The 24080-nt window shown below is 35.3% G+C and overlaps 1 protein-coding gene and 1 long non-coding RNA gene across 2 annotated transcripts in view; one reads left to right on the top strand and one right to left on the bottom strand.

The window, feature by feature from the left end:
- FBXL17 (F-box and leucine rich repeat protein 17) overlaps nt 1-22886 on the top strand; it is a gene marked incomplete at its 5' end in the record, with an annotated part of 312610 nt that extends 289724 nt beyond the window's left edge. The window contains 2 exons of the mRNA XM_082497169.1: nt 9263-9405; nt 22538-22886. Coding sequence (XP_082353295.1) covers nt 9263-9405; nt 22538-22675 — 281 coding nt within the window. The 3' untranslated portion in view covers nt 22676-22886. The remainder of the gene's footprint in view (nt 1-9262; nt 9406-22537) is intronic.
- The window catches only part of LOC309682986, a 37368-nt gene continuing 18487 nt past the window's right edge, over nt 5200-24080 (bottom strand). Inside the window, exon 3 of the long non-coding RNA XR_014270178.1 lies at nt 5200-5272. This is a non-coding gene — a long non-coding RNA (uncharacterized lncRNA). The remainder of the gene's footprint in view (nt 5273-24080) is intronic.

Below are 24080 nucleotides of genomic sequence, written 5' to 3' on the forward strand. Positions count from 1 at the left end.
GCAGCCTGTTCCGGTGCATAGCAACCCTTTTGGTGAAGAATTTTTTCCTAATACCCATCCTAAACCGGCCCTGGCATAACTTGAGGCCATTTCCTCTTGCCCTGTCACTTGTTACTTGGGAGAAGAGACTGACCCCCACCTTGCCACAGCCTCCTTTCAGGTAGTTGTAGAGAGCGATAAGGTCTCCCCTCAGCCTCCTTTTCTCCAGACTAAATAACCCCAGTTCCTTCAGCCACTCCTCATAAGACTTGTGCTCCAGACCCCTCCCCAGCTTTGTTGCCCTTCTCTGGACATGCTCCAGCACCTCTTGTCCTGTTTTAAGGGGTTCTGGTAATTTTTGGTGTCTTTGTTACCCTGACACACCAATGTTTCCATCTTTGGACTGGAAAAGGAAGCAGTCATCTTTAAGAATCTACAGCACTTCTTCTCAGTACTCTCCTGATGCAAAAAAAAAAAAAAAAAAATTATTTACATGTCCCTTGTCCACAGAGTCAGTCATCTCATCACAGAAAGGCAATCAGGTTGACCAGCCTTGGTTTGCACATGGTAGATCTGTGCTGGCTTTTCCCAGCCATCTTTGTGTCCTTCAGATGTGGCTTCCAGGAAAATGGGCTCCATGATTTTATTGCGGATCAAAGTCAGACTTACTGTCTTCCATTTGCAGTCAGGGTCTGTCTGTGGCAATGATGGAAACTACTCCTATCCAAAATAATGCAAAGAAAAGTTCTGGGTTTGTGTCCTCAAGCAAGTGAAAATAGAACCAATCTGTTTCTAACAGCTTGGTCCACAGGGGCTATTTTGTCTTAAGACCATGGGGTTGAAACCAGCAGCTACTACCTCTTTTGCCATCCATGTCTGAAATTGGTATTTTTTAATTTTTGTATGAGGGGTCTACAGTCAGCACAGAACCAAATATGTTGCATACCTTTCAGTTTCCAGTACTAATATCTTTTTGCATCCTCATATTGAAGATTTTGCAGTTTTCTTTGTTTTGGTTTGGTTTTTGCTGTTGGTATGCATTGAGAAAAAGGTGGTGTTGAAATGGTTGAAATGTCACAGAGTTTTTCTTCTGCACTGATAGAGTTTATTTAGAATACAGATGTATTTAGCATTAATTCATTGTGGTCAATGTTAGAATTTCTTCTTAAGAGTCGTGTATAAAATAGAACAAACCATTTTGTATGATTTTGTCCATAGCTTAGCCTTGTTCTTAGTGTGGACTTCTGGGGAAACAGCTGTTTATGTTAAAGCTTGTTATGTTAAAGACGATTTTGATAGATCACTCTTTTCTGCTTTTTCAATGTCATTTCTAGTTAATTTATGGCAGAGTTTTGCTTACATTGTAGAACAACAGGTAGGTTTTTTAATAACCTTTCTACAAATGTACTATTTTGTGTATAGTTTTGGTCTGGCCAAATATGCAAGATGAAAACATAAAGTAAGCAGTAAGGTTAATTCTACATGGGAAATCATATCCCTCTAATTGCCCCGTGTTTCTAGGGGTTTGAACTGTAGGACAAAAGTTGATTTAGCAGTTGTCCTTTTTCTATGTACCAGCTAATAAAGTTGGCATTGAGTACAGTAGTGTATACTGTGCCAACTTAATTGTAGCCATATACCAGACCATAGCTATATACCAATTACTTTTACATCTCTCACAGAAAAAAAAACAAAATATTTACCTGTATTAAATATATTTTTAATTATAAAAAATAAAATAAAATACTTTTTCTTCATAAAAGCAACCTCTGCTGTCTTCCCTCTCACAGGCATTAGGTCTTTTCATTTCCTTGGGACTTTTCTTGCCTCCACACATTTTCTTTAGGCTTCTTTAGGTAATCAATACTTTAAATAATGAGATGTTATTTTCAAAAGGAAAACCAGAAATCCATTATTTTAAAATGTATGTGTTATCTCTTTCAAACAGATTTTTACTCAAAATTACGGTAGTATCACTAGTTGAGTGCTTTGCCACCATCCTTCCAAATAAAGGTCAAAATATTCATACAGAGAGAAGGGATTTAACCAGATTTCCTAAACTCTGGGAGAAAACAGGTTTGCTCAGGGGATACAGTCTGTCTCCTTTTCATTTCCTTGAGGCATCTTATTAGATTAGTTTCCCAGTGTGGTCATGCCCCTATATCTTTCTGCATTTTATTGCAGTCCCATACTTCATTGTCGAGAAATGTTGCCCGTAGCCACATATGCACAAAGGTATAACAATAAAATTATCACAGGAGACCTCAAGCAGCCCAAGGCAGGTGAAGACAATAGAAAAAACAAAATACACCAAGTATGTTAAAACGCAGGCTTGCTGTCCAGAGAGATGATACAGCAATCCATTGGGAAGATTTTTCAGCCTGGGTGACTTTTTTTCTAACCTTCTTTAGGATTTACAAAAGCTTAATTCTTTACCTTTTACATACCTTTCTGGTTGCTGTGTTCTGTGACCATTTGCTATAAATATTAAAATACCATTTGATGATGAGAACAGCGAAGTTCATGGTTACCTCCTCTGTTTACGTATTTACTTTTATTTCAAGGGAACTGCTCATACAGTTAAAACCAGGAATGTATTTAAGTGCTTGATTATAAATGGGATTGGCTGAGTTCCCTGGTAGCAAGCCAGTTATTGTACAAATTCTGTCTCTCTTCCTTTGCTATTTCATGACGGCACTGAAATGTAGCTGTTATGTGAGGTGATGATTATAAAAGCAATACATGTCATACTACCTGTGCAAAAGCCTGAGCAGAGTTAGACTTTTGACTGGGAAACCAGCACAAACTGAGATTTTGGAGTGATACACCCATGGTAACCTTTATTTGGTAGCAGATGAAGTACAGTGCTAGGTGCATAATTTATATCAGTATATGATGAACAAACATTTATTTAGTCATCTAAATATCCTTATAAATTTGAAACAGATTTAAGTGAATTTTATAAAAAGTTGTATTATGCAATGAGTTTATACAAATGTTCTTGATTTAAGGCAGAAGCAATGTGAATTGTGAGCTATGATTCCTCTGCTGAGTGAGCAAAGTGGTGGGGAACTCAAGCAGTGATTTCTTCAACCACTGTTGTTGCAGCAGCAAAACATCTTTTAACGCATGGAAATGGGATTAGGCATGTACTCTGTCTCTGCTCCTAACAGATTAGCTAAATTGCAATACCTCGTGAAATTTGCATGGCAGATAACCATCAAGCTCATCAATGCAGGGGGTAAACATAAATCCTATCTGTTGGTATTATGTGGGCAAAATTACCAAGGTTTTGCTTATGGCATCAAGATTTGCTCTAAGAATCAAATTCTGTTGCCCTAATTCAGGAGAAAAAAACTGAAGTCACAGAAAAATTTTCTGAGAAGTTTTTATAGGTATGCAGTTGTAAAGAAGAGCCTTTTCTAGATAAAGGCAATGTTTAGGTTAACTAAATATTCAATACTTAATCTGCTGCATACTGTAGCGGATATTATTAACGTATCTAAGTTAAAGTTTTAATTTGTAAATGTAATAATATATTAAAATTATTTGGCATTATATTGTCTATATAGTCAGCTGTATTTTACAATTGACAAGTGTTTGTGACTAATTGCAGACTAATTTATAAATACCTTTGCACAAATCACTGGAAACGGAATATCAAACTAATTTAGGTGACTGGGAAAGCTTTAGTGCATTCAAATGTTTATAATTTATATGCATCATTTACATCTTTCTCTTTTGTTTCTAATTCAATAGAAAAATGTAAATCAAAGGTAGAAAAGACCGTTTAAATCGGCTTGTTTGGTCTTTCTTGTACAGCATTTTCTTTGTAGCCTCTCCAGAGCTTTGTCCACTCGTATTTTTAATAACTCAAGCAGATGAGAGTAACACCATAACTCCACCAACAGAAGAAGAATATTTCACAGTCCACTAAGCGGAACTGGTACACCATTTTCTTAACATCTGAAAGTATAGTTTTCTTTGGTAATTTTCTTTTTATTACATTTGCTTATTGCAATTTTAACTCCCATAAACTTCCTTCCAAGTCTTTTGTACATTAGGCTCTTCAGGAGCTAGTAGCTGGCTATCAAAGCCACCTTAATAGCTTTTAGCTATACAATAAATAAAAGATAATGGCAAGTTCCATAAGAATACTATTACTTGGTAATACTTGGTATTGTATTTGATTTCTATTCTGTGTAAAACCCCTAGAGAGGTTGGAAATTTTAAATTCTAATTCTTGCACATTTAAATCCTTTTGACATTAATGATAAAAAGAACTTAATAAGCAAATGCTAAAATGTTTTTTGCATGAATGCATATATATATATATGTAATGCCCTGGTGTCAGAATGATATCAATCATAATCAATTTTTAAAAATATTCTATCCAGTCCTCACTGAAGGCTGACATATGCAGTATATTAGGTGCTGACAGGAGAAAAACAGCAACACCGTTAAACCTCACAGAGGTTTATTTTCAGTTAAATTGAACTAGGATTTATTGATTAAGTATTCTATTTTATAGTAGGTGCATGTCAGTAAAAATAATTTTAATTGGATGTAATTCTGCTTAATACAGCAGATTTCCAAACAATTTAATTTGGTAAAATTATTCAAAACTTGAAGTGTTTGTTTCCAGATTTAAAAATACATTAAAATTAAATTACGAGTGGACCAAATATCAGTTGTTCATGCCAAAGATACGTATGGAAAAGCCTCAAGATGATACACTATATTTTCCCAAAGCAATCCTGCAAAATAAATACAAAAACAAAATCCCCTATTTTGTTAGATATGGGGGCTCAGTACCTGCCTAGATCAGGTCCAGAAGTAGTTAACCATGACAACATTCACATTGCAACCATTGGTTTCATGGTTTTCATACAGTTAAATGGAGACCTTTCCTCTCTGACTGAGGCAGTCATTTCTGCCTGTAGTAGCAGATGCATTTAGCTATGTCAGTTTAACTTAATCAGTATAAAGTAAAATGAGGTTAAATTACTATTTGCTTTTAATGGCAGTGTACTAAGTACAAAATTTGTCTTATTCTTCCAACTATTCCAGCTGGTCGTCTAAAAGATGCTACCTCTGCCTGCAGACCTGGTCCTGTCTGTGTCCTTTCACCTTCTCAGCTGCAACGAAGTACTATTACAACTGGAAAACGTTTTTGCTTAATACAGCTCAAGGCTGTAGGGGTGATTTTCCAATTCCAGTTAGAGACATTACACTTTATCTTCTGCTATGTAGGAGCTGTATGTCAGTTGATTTCCATTCCACCAACCTAGCGCTGGAAAAAAAGAAATAATGAAATCTTGGTTTTGCCAAAATAAATGGGAGTTTAAGAAAGGAGAGAAAAGAATTGGATGCATTGTTAAATATTCACATACAGAGAGCTTCATATGTCATAGCCAACATCTTTAAACTACATGGTGATTTTTTTGTGTACCCACCTCTACTTACTTTCAATGTGTCGTGTTCTGTTTGGTCACTCACTATGATTTTAAGGCTGGTTGTTGTTAGTATTGAAACACACCTCTGGCTGTTCTTTACTGTTGATAGTGCTACAAGTTCCTAAGTCACAGAATCCAAACTTACTTTATAAGGCTTTTCCTATGTGTTTTCTTGTGAAATTACTGCCAGGCTTTCTGAGAATAGCCACGTATTCTGATTATTGTGGGCAAATGCAGAGAGGAAGGAAAGCTGTTGAGCAATGCAAACATTTTCTTAGCTGAAACCTGTGGCTTAAAGTATTTTGCTCATACAAGCGGAAGAACTGTGTGTACTCAAGACTTCTAAAAGAACTCAAGGATGAAATAGCCAAGCTTCTAACTGCACTGTGTAATCCTTTACTTAAACCTGGTTGACTACCACAAGCTTGCTTGGCAGAGGTATTTCAAAAAAAGTTTCAGGGAAAATCAGAAAATCATTAACTGATAAACCTGACATCTGTATAAAGCAAATTAGTAATAATATGGAATAGGATTAGTGAACAAACGTGAATAAACACAACATATCCAGGAAGAGTAGACACAGCTTTTGTTAAGAGAGGTTGTGCTTCACAATTGTATCAGACAGTACTTTGAAGTGTAGTACAGTGGTGAGGAAATCTACAAGGGAAAGACCAGCCAGACAAAAATACTATTCATTCACCAGTCCCTAATCTAAAGTATAGCCCAGCCATGGTTAGCTTAAGATATACCTGATGCACAGATTAGACACACAGATTGAGTAAAGCATGAAATTTCATTCCATTATTTGCATATACATGAATGTGGAACACAGGTGAAGACAACAGATTAACAGTTGTCTGAAAATCAGTCTAGAACTTCTGAACTGCAAAATCTGTTCACTTAGAAAGTCCTGCTCCCCAGATGTCACAGTTGGAATTTGTTGGTTTCCATTCCATTTTTTATGTACCGTATTGGTACATAAAATCCTGACTTTTTTTTAATCCATTTTATATTGTTCTTGTAAGTATTATTATTATTTGTACCAACAAACATGGTGGTTGTCTCATGGTATCATTAAAGTTATGTTCTGGCTTTCCTGATAATTGACAGAATATGATAATGACAGTGTAGTCCAAAAATCATACATACACACTTCAATTTATGGAAATTTACATATGCTTTCCAAATCCCAGGGATGATCCTTATCATTCTTTTAGTACTTCAGAGAAGTAACACTAGCAATTGACTGGGTAAAGTATAGATGTTCAGAAGACAAGCAGTGAAGGCCAGTTTTGCAAAGACTCTTTGTGAGCTGATAATTAGTTTGTAATTATTTCAATAATTGTTAAGTCCTTTTTCCATTACGTAAAAAGTAAAAATATTTTTATCTTTATATAAAAAATCCATAAAACTGAGATTTAATTAAGGTCCTACTCTAGAAATTAAATGCCCCTCCCAAATGCCAAAATACGTGTCAAACAATGAATTAATGTTTTAAATTATGTTTTGTTATAAAGTGGTTTTCTGTGATTATTCTGTTACAAAATGCTGTATATGAGTAAGAAAGAGATTCTTTTATTCTTAGGATTTGTTTAATATGTGCATGTGAAGATACCTGCATGAAATTTCATGCTTTAAGCCATCTTTTTTACCACATTCAGGGCAGCTTCTTGGACTAATGGTCATATTTTAGTCTTGGGCATTCTGCACACGGTTTAAAACCCGTTTTTGGTCTTTCAACACCATCATCCCCTACTTTCTCTCTAATCTAAGTCTTGTCTTGTGAGGGAACTCTGAGAAATTATATCTCTAATTTCCTTTAATGCCTTTACAAGGATAATTCTTTGCCAGTGTGATCTGATGATCTTTTATGTCACCCCCATATAAGTATTCTCTGTTGATTTTCTTCTCTTTATCAGTTTTACACAAAGCATTGAAAATGACAGAATATGATTGTAACTTTACAAAAGCTAGCAAAAACATCCAAATACAAACAGTGACTGAAATTTTGTTTAACTGACAATGTTCTAATCTAATGGCAGGCTTTCAGTATTCCTTCACTATTTCAGGTCTATAACATTTTGTGTGGAGTTACAATAATCTATAATTGCTAAGCTTTTGTTATTGCAAAATATATACAGAAAATTTCTGACTCTCTTTCTATGATTTTTATTTAAGTGATTTTTAAAAAGGCTCTGTTAAAAAAAAAGTACAAAATGTGTGTTCTGCTATACATATATTTATGTATTTACAAAATTAAGACTTGTTTTCTAGGGATGAACTGGGAACAGAACAGGAAGTTCGTATTGTCCTACAAAAATCAATGAAACTACATAGATGATTGTATCATAAGTTCATTATGTCAGTTACAAAATTCAATTATCATTGCCCTTTTTGGTGAAATGCTGCAAGAAAAAAAAAATACGTACTAATGCACCTTCCACAGCTTCTGAGATTGTATTTGGCCTCTTTTGGCTGATTTTGTTTGCAGATCAAGTCCACCTAAATGTTTATAAATTATCAAATCATCTTTACTTCCATTAGCCATCAGTACAGGTCTTTGCAGAACCACTGCAAGGTCAGGTGGGTTCTTTCTCTCTGCTTCTAGATCTCCGTTACACCCAGATTAGCTAAGATTGACATCTGACATATCAAGAGCTACCAGTTCTTTATACCTCCTTTTTTTTTTTTTGTCAGTAGGTTCTGTAGCAGGAACAGAACTGGGCCACAGCTGCTGAAAAGTCATCCCTTTAGAGATACTTTCATTATTTGGACAAAGTTACTCATTCATCTTCCTTTTCAGCAACTGTATAACAACTAGAGTTAAAACCTGTAAACATCCCGCCCCTTGGCTGCATGCAAATGGCTGACTTCTACACCAGAAAGCTTGGACTTCTGTCTTGAGCTGAAGACTGTTGCTCATTTCTGTTAATAAATCCCAACTTGACTCAACAGTTTCCGAGCCTGTATTTCCTAATAAATGTTCATGTCCATGGCGACTGGGGTGCTAGTGATTTGTATCCTTTCTGTGGTTCCAGACTAGCCATGTCATTCCAGAGCCTTTCCAACCTGTTCAGTTGCCTTGTGGTTTCTCCTACCTACCATTTTTCAGTCCTTTCAGAACTTCCAGATCTTTCCTTCTATAAAGGTTCAAGTTTTTGTTTTAATTCTTCCTGGCCTTTTTAATGTTTTTTTTTATTTTTTATTGCAAAAGTCTTCATGAAGAAAACATGAAAGTGAGACATATCATTACTACATCATCAGTATGAACAATGGGAAACAAATGCAACTTTAGAATATAGTTATAAAATGTACGATATAAGATAATTGCAGTATTTTCTAAAACTACTTTCTTTATTGACACAAAAAATGTCCTGTTATTCTCTGTGAAGTCTTTGCAATATTATTTTTCTGCAAAAAAAAGTGTTAATAATATAAAATCAGTTATTTTCTCTGAAAAGTGAGGTAGAATTGTTCTTATTCTATAACTATTTCAATTTCAATTTCAATTAATTGATCCTTGACCCTTCCAAAAAAAGTAATTAAAAGATTTCCTATAGAATATTTCTGCTAACTAATCTATTTACCTTGATTGATAGAAAAAAAATAAGATTGTTTATCTATGTGTTCGTATGTGTTTGCACACGTGTGTATTCCTAATTTGAAGACAGCTGTTTCATAGTTAAAATGGCTGAAATGCAAGGTCTTTTACAGTGCATATGACAACTGCTTCTCAAAATTTAATTTCAACATCATTTAGTGTATACATAGAACTGAGCTTACCATCTCCATGAGCTACATAGTTCATATCTCTAATATCTTTACAGCTCTGATAGCCATTGGACGATACAGCATGACAATAGAGACAGTGGATGTTGGATGGTGCAAAGAAATCACAGACCACGGAGCAACCCAAATTGCACAAAGCAGCAAGTCTCTCAGATATTTAGGGCTGATGAGATGCGATCAGGTAAGGAGCATTTGCGTGAACTGGTACCTGCTTCTGAGTGCGTGTGAGAATGAGTGTTCACGTGTGTATGTGTGAGTGAGGGAGAGAGATGGGAACTTTTATGTTTTTCTATACAAACAGGTTTGGTATTCACTACTGTGGTAACTCTTTTAGTGTACTGTGTTCACATATTTAGCTAAAATCATATCTAGAGAACTAAAAAGATCATTATAAGTTCTTGCTGACATGGATTTTCAAAATACACTCACAGGCTACACCCACAGCCTGAGGTGCCCACAAAAGTTTTATGTAAAATCTGCCCTCTGAGAGTTTTGAATATTTTTGGCTAAAAGTGATCAGTATGTCATGTCATTACTATGACAGACTACTTTGTTTTTTAAAAAGAAAGAAAAAAAATCAATAAAATAACCAATAACACCAATAGTGTTACTTCCAGAATGATTTTCTATACATCTGTGTTCTTGCTCATATATAATGGTTTTGAAAACACAAGGGCAAGGATAATACTTAAAAAAAAAAAAAAAAAAGAAAAAAATACTGAATTTCTTATTATATAGCTTTCCTACTTGGAATACATAAACAATGTCTATAAGCTTTATCCCTTTATCATTAGAAGAAGAGAGAAGAAGGCAATCCAGCTCCGCCTCACCCTGTATATAAGCTTCAGTAATCAGGTCTCTGTTGAGAGAAGAGAGATCAAGAGGCCTGGAAACGCAGCATAAATAGCTAAAAGTCATTGGAGGTTCAGTCTCTGATCTCAAATCTTCAAATATACCTGCAGGGATTGTTTCTCTTCCAGTTATCATGAACGATATGTCCAGCTTGTGATGGCCATCATAAGCATATCTCTCAGGCTTGTGAATTTCTAATTGGATACAGCCTGTGGAAACACAGGTTTTCAGTGTTCATGCTCAAAAGCCATTACCTTACATTCCTTGCAGTGCTTTATAGAAGACAGTTACAAAACCCAGTATTTCAAGTGGTAAGGAGTAATAATTTCCAGGTCAGTTGTAAAGTTAGAAATAGCATTTTGCAAACCCAGCCTTAGACAGTTTCCAGTTTGAGGGGAGGTTGAGCACTTTGGAAGAATTGCTGTGTCTATTAAAGCTGACTCCACTTAATCTCCTAAACATTAGTGTTTTATAAGAGCCAACAGACAAAAAGAGCGTGTGAGTCTCTTTGAAGGATTGTGGTAAGATTATGTACTTAAAGAATGTTCAAAGGGTTACTTGACCTTGGGAATTAGATCTGACCCTGAATCACCTGATCAATTTTACACACATATTTATTTTGTGGATTTAGCTAATGTTGAACAATCAACAAGGATCTAATAAGTGCAATAATTTTATCCTGTCTTCAACTGCTGTAGAAAATCAATGATCTTGATGCTGAAAACAAGTTTTATTACCTCATCAGTTAAACTATATGTACTATAGTCTGTATTCCTCTAATTGCTTTCCTAGTTATTTACAAAGTCTTATAGACCATCTTTTGTGTTATAAAAGTCAACTGTTAAAAGGAAAAAAGAAGTATTTTTTGAGAAAGCTTCAGGGAAGATAGAAAAGCAATGCTGATTGCATGCCTGCAAGTGTGTGTATGTGTGTGTGGTTGTGCTTGTGCTTGTGCTTGTGTGCATGTAAACGAGTGTTCGAAGTATGGTAGCTAAAACTTGTTAAGAAATGAGTAAATGCTGTTACAGCAAACACTGTAGTAGTGGAACTACCACTGGGAATTATGTTCTTGCTTGCAAAGCCTTGATGGGAAAAATAGCTCCACAGACAGAATGAAGTAAGTATCCTTGACTTAAAAGTTTTTGGCAGCTAGAAGATGCCAGCTCCATTTTTCCACTGCAAAAGAACAGAGAAATTACTGAACAAAATCATGTCTTCAACTGTCTCTCCCCAATATCATGCAGAACTAATTTTTTCCAGTGGCTGCTCTGTTAAATTAAAAATGTCAGTGTCCGGCACATCATTAAAGAGAATTCTTGGGTGGTGCAGAAGGGTTTATTTACATGCCGCGTTGACTGAAATTCTTGTCTTTGGACTATTGTCAGCTTGCAGCGAAGAGGGGGTTAGAAGATCTGCCCCTCCTAACCAGCCTTCCTTTTCGAAGGTACTGACTGTCATCCTGGTATGAGGTAGCATTTATGCCTTTCTAGGAATTCCTAGGCATTGGAGGGGAAGTACTTAAACACAGTTACATAAGGAACATATGTAAGTAGACTTCAAATGGTTACCACTAAAATACCCTTTATGACCCAGGCTCTTTGGAATTTCTTTGATACGCAGTTGACATAAATTAGAGGCGTCAAGGGTCCTCCCGAGAAAGATCAGAGAGGCTGCAAGCCTGGGTAAAGGCAGGCTCTGTTTTATGCCATTGATTATCTGAGTGCCTCCAGGCAATGTGTTTCAGTAGATGCAGAGCGTTATTGATCCACACCATGAAAATAATCAAATTATTCATTTCTCATCAAACTGCTGTTGCCATGACCTTTCTTTTTATCATGTTTCCTACCATCTAACATGCACACCACAGAAGCAATATGGTCTTTGGCTTAAAATAAATGTCATTGTGTTGAAATGTCTCATAAAAAATGCTGACTTTACCATGAGATTGTCATAATGAGGGCGTATATTTCGGTTGGAAGTTTTGTAATAAGATTTTCAACACTATTTTTTTCAACATTTAAATGTTGCTAAGTAGCAACCTAATCACTGTTTACAAATCACATACGGAAAAAAGTCTAAGATTATATGCTGAAGGTCTTTCAGAACTATCCATAATATTATTTTGGTTTAGAAACTGTGTTTATGTTTAGATACAAAAAATCTAAATATTCTTTTCAATGTAAAAATACTAGAGGCAAGGTTACTGTGCAAATGTCTCCTTTTTTTCTGATTTCACCTAGCACCTCCATGACTTGGCAAACATGGCTTTCCCTGCACTACACAGCAGTGGTGCCTGAGGTCTGGAGAGAGCTCTGAAAGAACTGGTACTACTGGAAAGGTGCAGGGCAGAGTGGACACACAGGCACGAGTCCTGATAGCAGCTTAACTGCCAGAGTACAGCACCTTGTCCAGGAAAAATCGCACTCAGCAAGGTTCATGAGATACTGTCATATATATAGATGTGGTAGTATAACTTACTGCTTCTATTTCTGAGAGTAGCTCAGGAGATGCTAGCTTGATGCCTACAGAGTCCTGCATTGTACAGCGTATATACAGTGGGACACATATCATTAGTCTGTATCAGACAGGCTTCTGAGAGACTATGATCCAGGCCTCCAAAAGTATTTAGGCATTCAGAAAGTAGACCCTAAATGTTTTTAAGTACCTATATTTTGGACAATCATATTCCCCTGTTGCCTGCATATGAACATCAAGACTTACTTGGAAGCAGCTAGGACCCTTCTTCCTTCTGATCTCTCTTAAGGTACAGGGTATCAACTGTGTGCAAATATATATCTGTGTGCATATTTATATGTGGGTCTCTTACAGGCACCTGGCAGCACTTGGGACTGCACAAGTCATGTGTTTCATAAAAAGGAAGTGTTGCCATTCTGAGTCTCCATTTCTTTTGAAAGCAGTAAGAGATAAAATCAGTAGTTATTTAAGGCCAAAGCAGGACATCTGAGAGTTTTGTAATTGGAAAAGGCATAAAAGACGTTTCTGTTTTGCATTCTGGTGTTGGCACCTACATTTGTGCTGTGTCCCACTCCCAGAGGCAGCGAGCCAGGCGTCATTCCCCCGTGTTACCTCTTCCCGATGCTCTGGCAGCACAGTGAAACCACAAACTCCCCGTTTCTCTGCATAAAGGCATGCTGCACTGTTGTGGGCTGAAGCCCAAGGTTGTGTTTTGGGACCTGACATGGGCGTGTGGGAACACATAGCTGGTTTGTGTACTGCCAGAGTACACTGAATCTCTGATTTGTCACCTCAGTAAATACTGAGAAAGGCACAGAGTTGTCTCCAGAACCAGAGGTTATATTCAATTCACCTCAGTTCAGTCCCCCCACAGCAGACGGAGAACATGACTGTCCATTTTTCAAACCAAATTTTAATTTTAGCTCTGTATGGTTTTTTTATCACAGCTTAGAAAAGTATACATTTTAAGGTATGACTCTTTTAAATACTTTAAATACTTTGAGAGAGGTGTGGGCAGTTATGGCACACTTTCTTTCCTCCCACAAACTGACATCAAGATTCCTAAGAGCCATACTTGCATCCTAAGGGCAGAAAATGATGCCTACATCATGTTCACAGATTCAAATCTACACGTTTCAAGCTTTTTTTCCAAGTACGAATCTGTACATTCCTACCCTTACACTGGTCTAGATCATATTTACTTATTGTAATTACTTAATTATTTCTAAATATTTTGTATTTCATATTTCCAAAATATATCAGAGAAAGAGGGCAATGTTCTCTGTGCCTTTTATTGTTAGAACTTATTTTAAAGATGTCTTTGTAGCACTTCTTTATTGTGCTTTCACAACAACCCAAACAGTTTTAAATAATGGCAGTTTGAAATCTTCACCTTTGTGGAAAATGGCTGGGTATCACCTAGGAAATAGTGGCTAAAAACTTAATCTGTTTTTCTGGCTGATAGCTTGGCTGGTTGAACAATGTGTCAGAATAATCTTCCTGTGAAGTTTGCAACTTTTCTCACACAGATTTTCATATTTCAAGATCCTTTTGCTGTAGCTGTGGTGCTATTTGCAATGGTTATCAGCAGTGCTACCACGTAAATGCAGGAGACATTTCTTGGAAAATATGCAGAAAAATGACACTGAAAAACAGAGGCCTCAAAATTCAACGTTCGCAGCAATGTGTGAATGAAATTAAGTGGGTCTGACAAAGTTGGCTGTGAATAGATACATAACTTCAATTAATAAATCATCATGGCCTTTATTCCTTGCTTTTTTCTTTATTTTTTTCTTTTTGAGAGATTCAGGTTACTTTTCATGAAAATACTTCTGAAAGGCTGTAGCGTATTCCAGATGACTTTCTCAGATGAATTGTAGAATGTATTTCCTATTATAGTTTTACTGAGATGTTAGAGCACAGAAATTGATGGTCAGTGCAACTGACAAAAAGACAAACTTTTATGTTACCACAGGAAGGAAGGAAGATAGATGACTCCTAAAGATAAAAATGTTCCATTAAGAAATCATTTTCATCTTAAGTAAGTGTAAGATTTTTAGGAAATCAGTACATTTTAAAAATAATTTATCACTTTATCCTTCTGAAAAATCTGGTTTAGAAATATGTGTAAATATATATCCTGTGCAAGCTTCAAATCATTAGCCTAACTGGGATGCAGCTCCTGTTGTATATAAGAAAATGCCTGCTGGTGAATAAACTTACCAACTCCGGGCAAAAAAAGTTTTCTATTTTATGTACATATACATTAGTAAGCATGACTGGAAACGTTTTTACCCATCATCCACAAACTTTTAATTTACATAGGTAGTCTGTAACTGAAGTTAAGTAAGTGAAAAATGGATAAGCTCTCAGGTTCTAGAGATACGTCTTTAAATTTCAAATACGTTTTTGAACTAAACTACTCTTAATCAACAGCAGAACAGTGAGAGTACAGAGCCATGGCTTGTTTTAATATAATTATCACAGCAATTTGCCTTCCACCTTCAGAAAATGCTAACTATCATTAGCCTGATCAAAAACCCTGACAAATTGCTACCATTTCTTCTTTTATATTTTAAGGGGTTCATTTTGAGATTTGAAATTATGGTTTTGTGATATTGAAGAGAATGGAAAATATCCAATCCTTCCCTTTAAGAAAAATTCTATAGCACTTATTTTCTCTTAAATCACTATAATTTGTTCAAGTTGATGAATATTAAAAAGAATACTCTGTATTTTTTAAAGTTTTATATGTATAATGTAGGAGTTCCATTGATACATCTCTATGAATAACGAAGATTTTAGATTCATAAAATCTGTGAATCCCATTAGAAGGAAACTACAGTTATCCTTGCTAACCTACAACAAAAGAAAAATACCATTTATTTCACTTTGTTTTTCAATCCAACGATTTTAAAGGACTGAACAATACTTTCTTTTCCCTAGCTAACTAGAATAACAGATCCATTACTTGTGTGAACGAAAGCATCTGCTGAAATATAAAAAGGGATTCTGTATATAAACTGAACTTTTTGGACTTCTAGTTTAACTATTTCTTTACCAAAAGATCTTTATCTTCCAGGCTGATAGTTCAGCAACATATCCATGGCAGTAGGCTGAAGATGGAATCTTCCTGAGTTAATGAGTCTGTCCTTGTTTTTAAAAATCAACCAGCTGACCATGTCATAGCATAACAGAAAGATGGACCCTCAAGTACTGATCAATGGTTCAAAATCAGGATAAGGACAACTATTAAGGAAAAATGCAATGAGAAGTAGTCAGCATTTTTTTGATTAAAAAAAAAAAAAAGAGAGAGAGAAATTTTTTAGAAGCATTGTCCCCTGAAACGTCCAGTTTTTTTCGCCAGCTGGCAACTTTTTGAGAATGATTTCTCTGTTAATTTTACAGGCCGTCATTTTGACAAGTATTACAATAATGTGCTCCAATTATTGTTAATGTAGCAGAATAGGTAGGAAAATATTCAGTGCTATTAATTCAACAGGCAGAAAGTAATCTGAAAGAATATTTGTCGTTGTATAAATAAACACTGTCATTTGACTGCATATCGTTCTTTATTAACCGCAATTTTTATAAGTAAGAGCAAAGCAACACACAGAGTTCATAATAAATTTGAAATATTTATGACACTGGTAGTATTTTTACCTTGAAATCTCCTGTAGGGGGAGTCTATAAGTTCATCTGATTGAAATAAACAGAATTAGCGAACTGATCAACCAGCCAAACTGAAAGACCCCTTTAGAATGATTTCTCTGATTTAATAGAAAAGTAAACCCTCACAATAAGCAAAGATAATTAAGAATGAAAACTTTATCACTTATACAACTTTAATATTCAATATTATGTTGGCAGGAATGATTAGGACAGCAAGGCCTGAAATGGTGGCTCTACTAGAAAACTATGAAAACTCACAGAGACCTGAAATGGATTATTTTGTTAGTTTGCAGTAATGCAGTGACTGCAGTAACTGTGCAGGGACTTGCAGTTTGAGGCAACACCATTCACCTGTGTAAACAACCACAACAATGAAGTTCGTCCCTCTAGGACTCTACCTTTTTGTTGAGACTGAAGCAAAGAACTGTAAAGGGGCTATACTCCACAAACAGCCTTGCTACATTTTCTGAAATCCTTCCCGAAGTGATACCATTGAATATAGGTTTGTGTATTCCGTTTATTTCACTTCACACAGCAGAAGAGATTACAGATAATTTCTGTTTACCTGCTCCTTCCCTTTTCCAAATATGTAGGAAATTAACTGCTAAAATTTGACACAATTAAGTTGTCGAATGTCATGATAATAATAGTACATCAGACTGTACTTGTCAATTTCATTATTTATGAGCCCACAAGTAGAGTGTTTGTATGTGCATGCATGTGTGCTTTTTCTTTTTTTTTTTTTTAATAACAGCATCCATTAAGTCAAAATACATTCTTTGCTGAAATTGTAAGGGACTTTGTTTGGACTATGGGATATAGTGCTAATATTGGTAGTGCTGTTATTTTATTAAAGTCCTAAACAAAGGTTCTGCCCCTGGGCATGAGGGCAGTCACTGAAACTCTGTGGAATAGTCTGCCTTAGCTGATCAAGTGCACTTCACACAAAACGTTTCCAGAAATCTTTAATTTTGTTATGGCTACAGGCAACAGTTATAATTGGGCCACCTGAGAATATAATTCATTCAACTATTAGCAGAAAAAAAATCTAACAAAGTGCGCTTTTTATAAGACACTGACTTGAGGAAGCAAACTACAGCTTAGAGAAGAGAAAGTGTATATGAAAATGCATTTCTCAATAACTCCAAGTGTGTATATTTTGGATTTTGTTGTTAAAACATTAGAGAAATTAGAACATAAAATGCATCTAAAATCCATCATTATGGATACACACAATGACCTTTGTCCACTACATACAAATTTGGCTTTCATGTAATACTACTCTATGTATACTAAGACAGAAATGCACACAGATTTCAGTACCCCTAATGCTGCAATACCGCTCCATAAGCAAAAAAGTCAGTAACATGATAAGAATGCCCTCTTGGAACAAAGCAATTTGCATTTCTTTTGTGTAAAGTTGGCTTTGTGATTCTTTCTGCGTACAAAAGTAATGATAATACTTGCACCCTGTTGACCTGTATTATCAGACATTATTTGTATGGCAGCCCTCAAAATCTTTTCATAAGAATGTTACTTTTCACCTGCTAACATTTCCCTAAAATACTTTACAAGTACTAGATTTCTGAAATTAAGCTAGCAGTTCTATATATTATTAATGCCTTTCTGCACAGATATTTCAAACTAACCATATTATAACTCAGTCTGTTATTTTTTATTAATGACAGGCCTATAAAGTTATGTAGCTGAAGATTCATACCTGTATTATCCTCAGAAGGAGAGTGCCCATGATGTCAGCGCTCTCCAAAGTCAGCTAGCCACGTGCCTGTTCCAAGGGCTAGGTTACATACTATGCAAAAACTATTTCGGCAGTCCATCCCTGTATGATGTTGTGAACCATTGAGGAGCGTAGGCAAGTTTTCCTAAGAAATTCTAATACTGCAGCTTTGCAGTAATCCAGTTTTGCAAGTCTGGGCTTTTTGCATGTAAGCCTAGGTTTGGGGGGGACTTGTTTTTTTTTTACTTATATGGCTGCTTAGTGACTTCAGTTAGTAACTTGGAATGGAGATAACTTTTTTTTTTTCAATTATCAAGTGAATTGGATATTACCCTGAAGCTTTTCCTTACATAGGAAACCTTTTAGATTTGTGAATGTGCTTACACTTAACATGGACTAGATGGATATTCAAGTTTTCCTTTCAAACATGAATTCCTAATTATCACATGAGGAAGTATTATTTTTCTGTAGTGCACATAATATTTAAATACTCTCTGCACTACCACACTATCATCATCAGAGGAAATTAAGGAGGTCCCATCCCAGGTAACATTTGTCACAAAGTCAAGTATACTCTCCTAGGAAATAGGCGATATGCGTTCAGATGTCTTTAAACAAAAAGGATTCAAAGTTATGACTTCTAGGTAACTGCTTTAATTGAGTTAAAAGGAGATATCACTTGGTCCTTCCGGTTTCTGTAACCCATCATCTCCTTTGGTTTTTTGGTTTTTTGGTTTTAATCTTTTCTTTGGCCTGGAATAAATTTTTATTTCAGCAAGAAAAAATAGGTTTCAAACCAATCTTTGTTGATATTTTCTTTTTTCTGTTTGATGACCAGGATTCACACAAACCTGTTACTTTGACTCTTAATGATAAGGACTGAATTCCTTCATTATGAGTTAAAACATAATTAAAGGGCTATTCAAATTCAAATGAATGATTATGTATTAGACAATCTAACTAGTTTGTCTTCAGACAGTAGTCTTCCTTTTGACAACTCAAAAGATGAAGATTAATGAAAGTTCTGAGGAAGAAAAATATAACATTTTAAAGCACATTAAGATGGAAAGATTTTTAGTTTTCATTCATTGAGAAGACTGTTCAAGCTCTGTTTGTGTTATGAATTTATTTTCGGAGTGGCATTCAGTATTTTTGTTTTATCACCAGCCAGACTGCATCTTAACAAAGAGACAGAAGCTTGTATTCTAATAGTTAGGCATAAGACTTCTTTTCATATTAATCCTACCATTAGGGGAACTGATGACAAGCATACTAAGGGAATTGACTTAGACATTATTTATCTCATTCATTAACAAAGAAAAAGATTTTATTTCTCTATTTTCCTACCTTTTAGATAGTGCAGTTTTAGTCCAACACTATAAAAAGTTTAAAATACTACAAAATTCACATAGTCTTTGATCTGACTTTTCTCATGGTAAAAGAAAAGCTTTCAAAATCTTCTGATAGGGGATCATTTGTGGCTTAACTGTCCACATTTGTTTCTCATCCAGGGACCCATGTAGGTCATCCCACTGCCAAATAAGATCTGTTTTCTCACTCTTCTGCTGTGTAATCTTACATTGAATTTATTTTGTCAGCATAATTTTTAACTATTTGCTGTTACTTTCTTAGGATTAAAAATATTTACACTTAACTAAAAGTTATATATATTTGATCATTTGTCATGGAACTTGGTAGGATAATTTTTTCTCTGTCATGAGAGTAAACTCAATTTTTTAAAGTCAAAGTAGTTTCTTTCTGTAACTGTTACGGTTCCAAATGTGTAGGTAGGATTTGTTGTTACTTTGCTGTTTAGTACTTCTCAAGTTACATATTGTCTAGGGTCAAACTAATAATTTAAAATGTTGTTTTATAACTGTAAGAAGAATGCAGAAAGCTTTCTACTATTCAGGTATTCGTCATAAAATAGCTGATTTTGTCAGTGTCACTTCTGCAATGATTTTACCTGCCTTCAGCATGCTCGTCTTTATCTTGTAACTGTATTTGGTACTTGATCCCAAAAAGTTTCCTTCTCCTATTTAGTAAAGTAGTAATAGTAATTAGTAACAATTGTATTAAATATTATTTTATCCAGTAATAATTGTGTCAGAAAATACATTGAACAAATTTCTAGTGCTAGGTGGTTTACCATAGATTTCTTCATAGGTTTTAAGACTAAAAGATACCATTGTAACATCATCTGTCTCCCTGAGTACCATGGGCCATGCTATTTCACTTAAGTCAGTCTGGTATTAAATACATTAGCTTATATCTCGCTAGACTGTAGCTTCTGTAAATGTGTTCAGTCTTGAGTCAAAGACACCATGATATGGAGATCATTACCTGTCTTTCTGTGTTTGAACATCGTCTTTGTAACAAATTTGCCTTTTTATTTGTTTCCTGTAACAGAAAATCTGCTTATGATATTAGCTCTAAAGCCATAATATCCATACTATTCTAACAAACAAAGCTCAACAGGTATGTGTCAGATCCTAATAACCTCTATCTACAAGTAATATTTGCAGATATATAGTAGATAAACAACCGTTCTTTAAGTTTCCTGTTAAGAAAGAGCAGAATGAGCAGCTGTCTGTGGTAAGCATCTTCGCTGTGGCTGAGTTAACCATTAAGAGAAGTTTCTGGTAGTATGATAGATTCTGCCATGGCTTTCTGTACCACAAATTTAAAGAAAAGAGGCTTTTGACATTTTTGAATAGGCGAAAAGTAGCAAATACTGCTACTTTATTTGCTACTAAGGTAGGAAATACTGCTACTTTAGGGTATTCTTTCCTTCCAAGCAGTATTGCTATGAAGCGTTGCTGACAGATTGAAAGTATGTATTCAGCTATAAATATCAAATATTTTGGAGGACTTGTGCTATCTCTGATTTCATTTTGATTTATTAAAAGTCACTTCTTGTTTTTCAGCACTGGAAGATGTTACTGTACAGTAGTAATTTGCCAAAAGAGTACAGTTTGTGCTATGAAGGGTAGTTAAACCAGTTTTCTATCCAAATCAGTCTCAGCTAGATGAAACTTCCAATGAAGATTGAGTGTTTCTATTATCAAAGTAGAAGAACTGGATATTAAACCTTTCATTTATCCTTGTCATTGAGTGCAATCACTGTTCAGAAGGATGCACTCCTTGTTATCTTTTAAGGACAAAAATATTATTAGATACTGTGGTCACTGTACTTTAAAATATTATTCCCAAGATGGATCTTTGTAATGGTAGTAAACATTTTAGTCTAGTTTTTTACTTTTGGCCTTGAATGTGGAACACTGTGGGGAAAAAAGCAACTGATGATATCAGTTGTACATCCTGCTGATCTAGGTGGTTCAGTATTTAAATGTAATATCGATGAGTTTTAAAATGCCCAAGTGTTCAGCAAAGATTTCAAAGAGATCTACCTAGAAGTTATGGTTCTGAGGTTAATCTTTTATTTATCTAAAGGCTGAAGAAAGCTGTCTACTTCTGTGATATGAACTGCAATCAGCTTAAAAATAATTGACAAATTAATCCCCGCACAGTGCTGCAATTGTAAAGGTGTTAGGTTTAGCTGGACTTGTCTGATTGGATTGTCTAATCAAGAATAAAGGTGTTACCTTTGATGGCTAAGATTTAGGAGGTACATCCCAGACCTGACAAGCTTGTATGTTTTAATTATTGATCCCACCATTTCTGCCCAGAAAACCCTTTGTGCAGCGTTAGCCTCACACCAAAAGGCTAAAATGAAGACTCCTACCAGTGATGTGTGTGAAGGCATGCAGGACTTTTAAGCTTTGGAAAAGCTGACTTGTATTGGTAACTGGTAAATTGATCTACCTGCAATATAGAATAGTTTGCATTCTTTTCCCCACGTTTCATCATGTTATCTCGTATTTCTCATTGCAACCGCACTGATAGCTACCATACAGTGCAAGTTTATTTCAGTCAGGTCAGTTGTGGAGTTCCTACTTATTATGTGTAGAAAAGTGTCATAACTGTGCCATAAATTAATTAATAGATGTAATCAATTTTCATTTTCCCAAGCCAATAAAATCTTAAATATCAAACCTATGTCTTCTTGAGCAAGTTGGAATAAATATACTTCTATTTCAAGATAGAAATCTGTTACTCTGGGCAGCACTTTGTTAAACAGGATGGCTTTTCTTTGAATAATTAGGTTTGGGGCTCTGTGAAAGGCTGGCATAGCCAAGCATGGAATGAAAATAGTTTAATAGATTGTTAAACATTGTTGCAGTTTTCTGAACAAAGCTGTTTTCAAATGGAGACTGTCGTTCCTGTTTGCTTTCAATTGCAAATAATCAAACAGTATTTACTGGAAAGTTATATAAAACTTCTCCCTTTACAATAAAATGGAGGTGTTTTTGTTTTGTTTTTTTTTTCCTTTAACAGAGCATTACATTCTGTATATTCATTTTGTGATAAATGCACCCAAACCTATAGTATCAGTGAAGAGCCCAAGCCTGCAAGTCCTCCCAGGCATCCAAAGTTCAACCGTTCATTTAGCTTGCATAATGTTGCCCTTTTTATTCACCTTTTGCACATCACAGATTCTTTTCTTCCATTGCAGGTGAATGAAACCACAGTGGAGCAGCTAGTGCAGCAGTATCCACATATAACCTTCAGTACTGTACTACAGGATTGCAAGAGGACATTGGAACGGGCTTATCAAATGGGCTGGACACCCAATATGTCTACTGCCTCCTAACCTCCCATACCAACATGACAGTTCCACTCTGCTACGTTCAGTAGATATAATGGGGATTGCAGAGGGTTCACAACCTTTCATATGATGCAATATAATTGTGAGTTTACAGAGGTTACAGTAAAATGGCAAAAGCTGTACACTGACTTTAATGTACTGTACAACTAAGTACTAATATTGAAGCAAAACTTTAGAAACGCGTTGTATTTTTGTTTGCATAAAAAATATAAAAGCCTTTGGCAGATTTCTTGAAGTGGATTGCTACTAGTTCTCGTTATAGTTTGAGTTATAGAAGATGTTAAGCTTGTTTTCCTTTGTTTACTTTACTTTGCCTTGGTCATGTGTGTTTCCTTTGATTTGTAAATGGTAACTCAGTGCTAGCACCAGTGCAGCTGATCAACAGAGGCCTCTGTTGAAACTGGGAGATAACTTGATGCTTATTATTTACTAAACCTACCCCAGGAGCTTTTAGATGCACAGTAATAAGAAAATCTAGAAATAAATGTGATTTGTAATTTTAAAAATCATTATTTTGAACAGAGCTTTTAGTAAATGATGATAATGACAGAATAGATATTTAATGGACAATCTCAATTCTTTTCTTGCTGTTACTCAACAGAACTTATATCTTCTTTCATTTTGTTTTGCTTAAAATAGGAGAAGTTGTAGGGACTTCAAATCTTTCCACCTTGCCGTTTTTATAAGTGAGTTAACAGTGCTTCACCAACTTCCTACAGTCAAACAGTAATTGAATACACCATCAGAAATAAGTTAACAGACAATGTTTAAATATCTATTTGAAAAAATAACTTTTTTTTTTAAAGTGACCTTGTCTCCTCTGACTGTGCTGTTATGTTGGTGAATTGGAAAATTCAGATGAATGGGTATAAGCCAATAACAAGATTCTTCTCATTTCCTGTGTGGTTGTTATTTTACAACAGATCTTACAATGCAAAGAGTGCTTACCTCGAGAAGGCCATCTAAACGTGAGCCCCATCATGGGTATCATTTTGTAGGATCAGATGCTTCGTCATACAGTTTATGCAGGAAAGTACCCATGGTAAATACATAAAATGAGTAATTTTCTGTGTGTCATATTGCATTTTAAGGAGTTAAATTTGACATGGGGATAGTTAAAATACAGACAATGCAGCTTCAAGTTTGAAGTTGCATTAGCCTTTATAGTATTACCGTTTGGTTAAGAATGTTTTCAGGTGTGTAACACTGGATATTTGTTTTTCAAAGGTTACAGCATTTTAATCCAAAGTATGCAATGCTTAAAGCTGAAGAGTTGCCATTATTGTCAAAATGTTTTGCTAATCCAGAAGGTCTAATGCAGTATAACCTAGAAGCTTGATTAGTATGGCTGTATAACTCTCTGTAAAACTGTTTGTTGATTTCCATAGCA

The sequence above is a fragment of the Vanellus vanellus genome, assembly GCF_965231255.1.
Source record: "Vanellus vanellus genome assembly, chromosome: Z".
Taxonomy (NCBI): Eukaryota; Metazoa; Chordata; class Aves; order Charadriiformes; family Charadriidae; genus Vanellus; species Vanellus vanellus.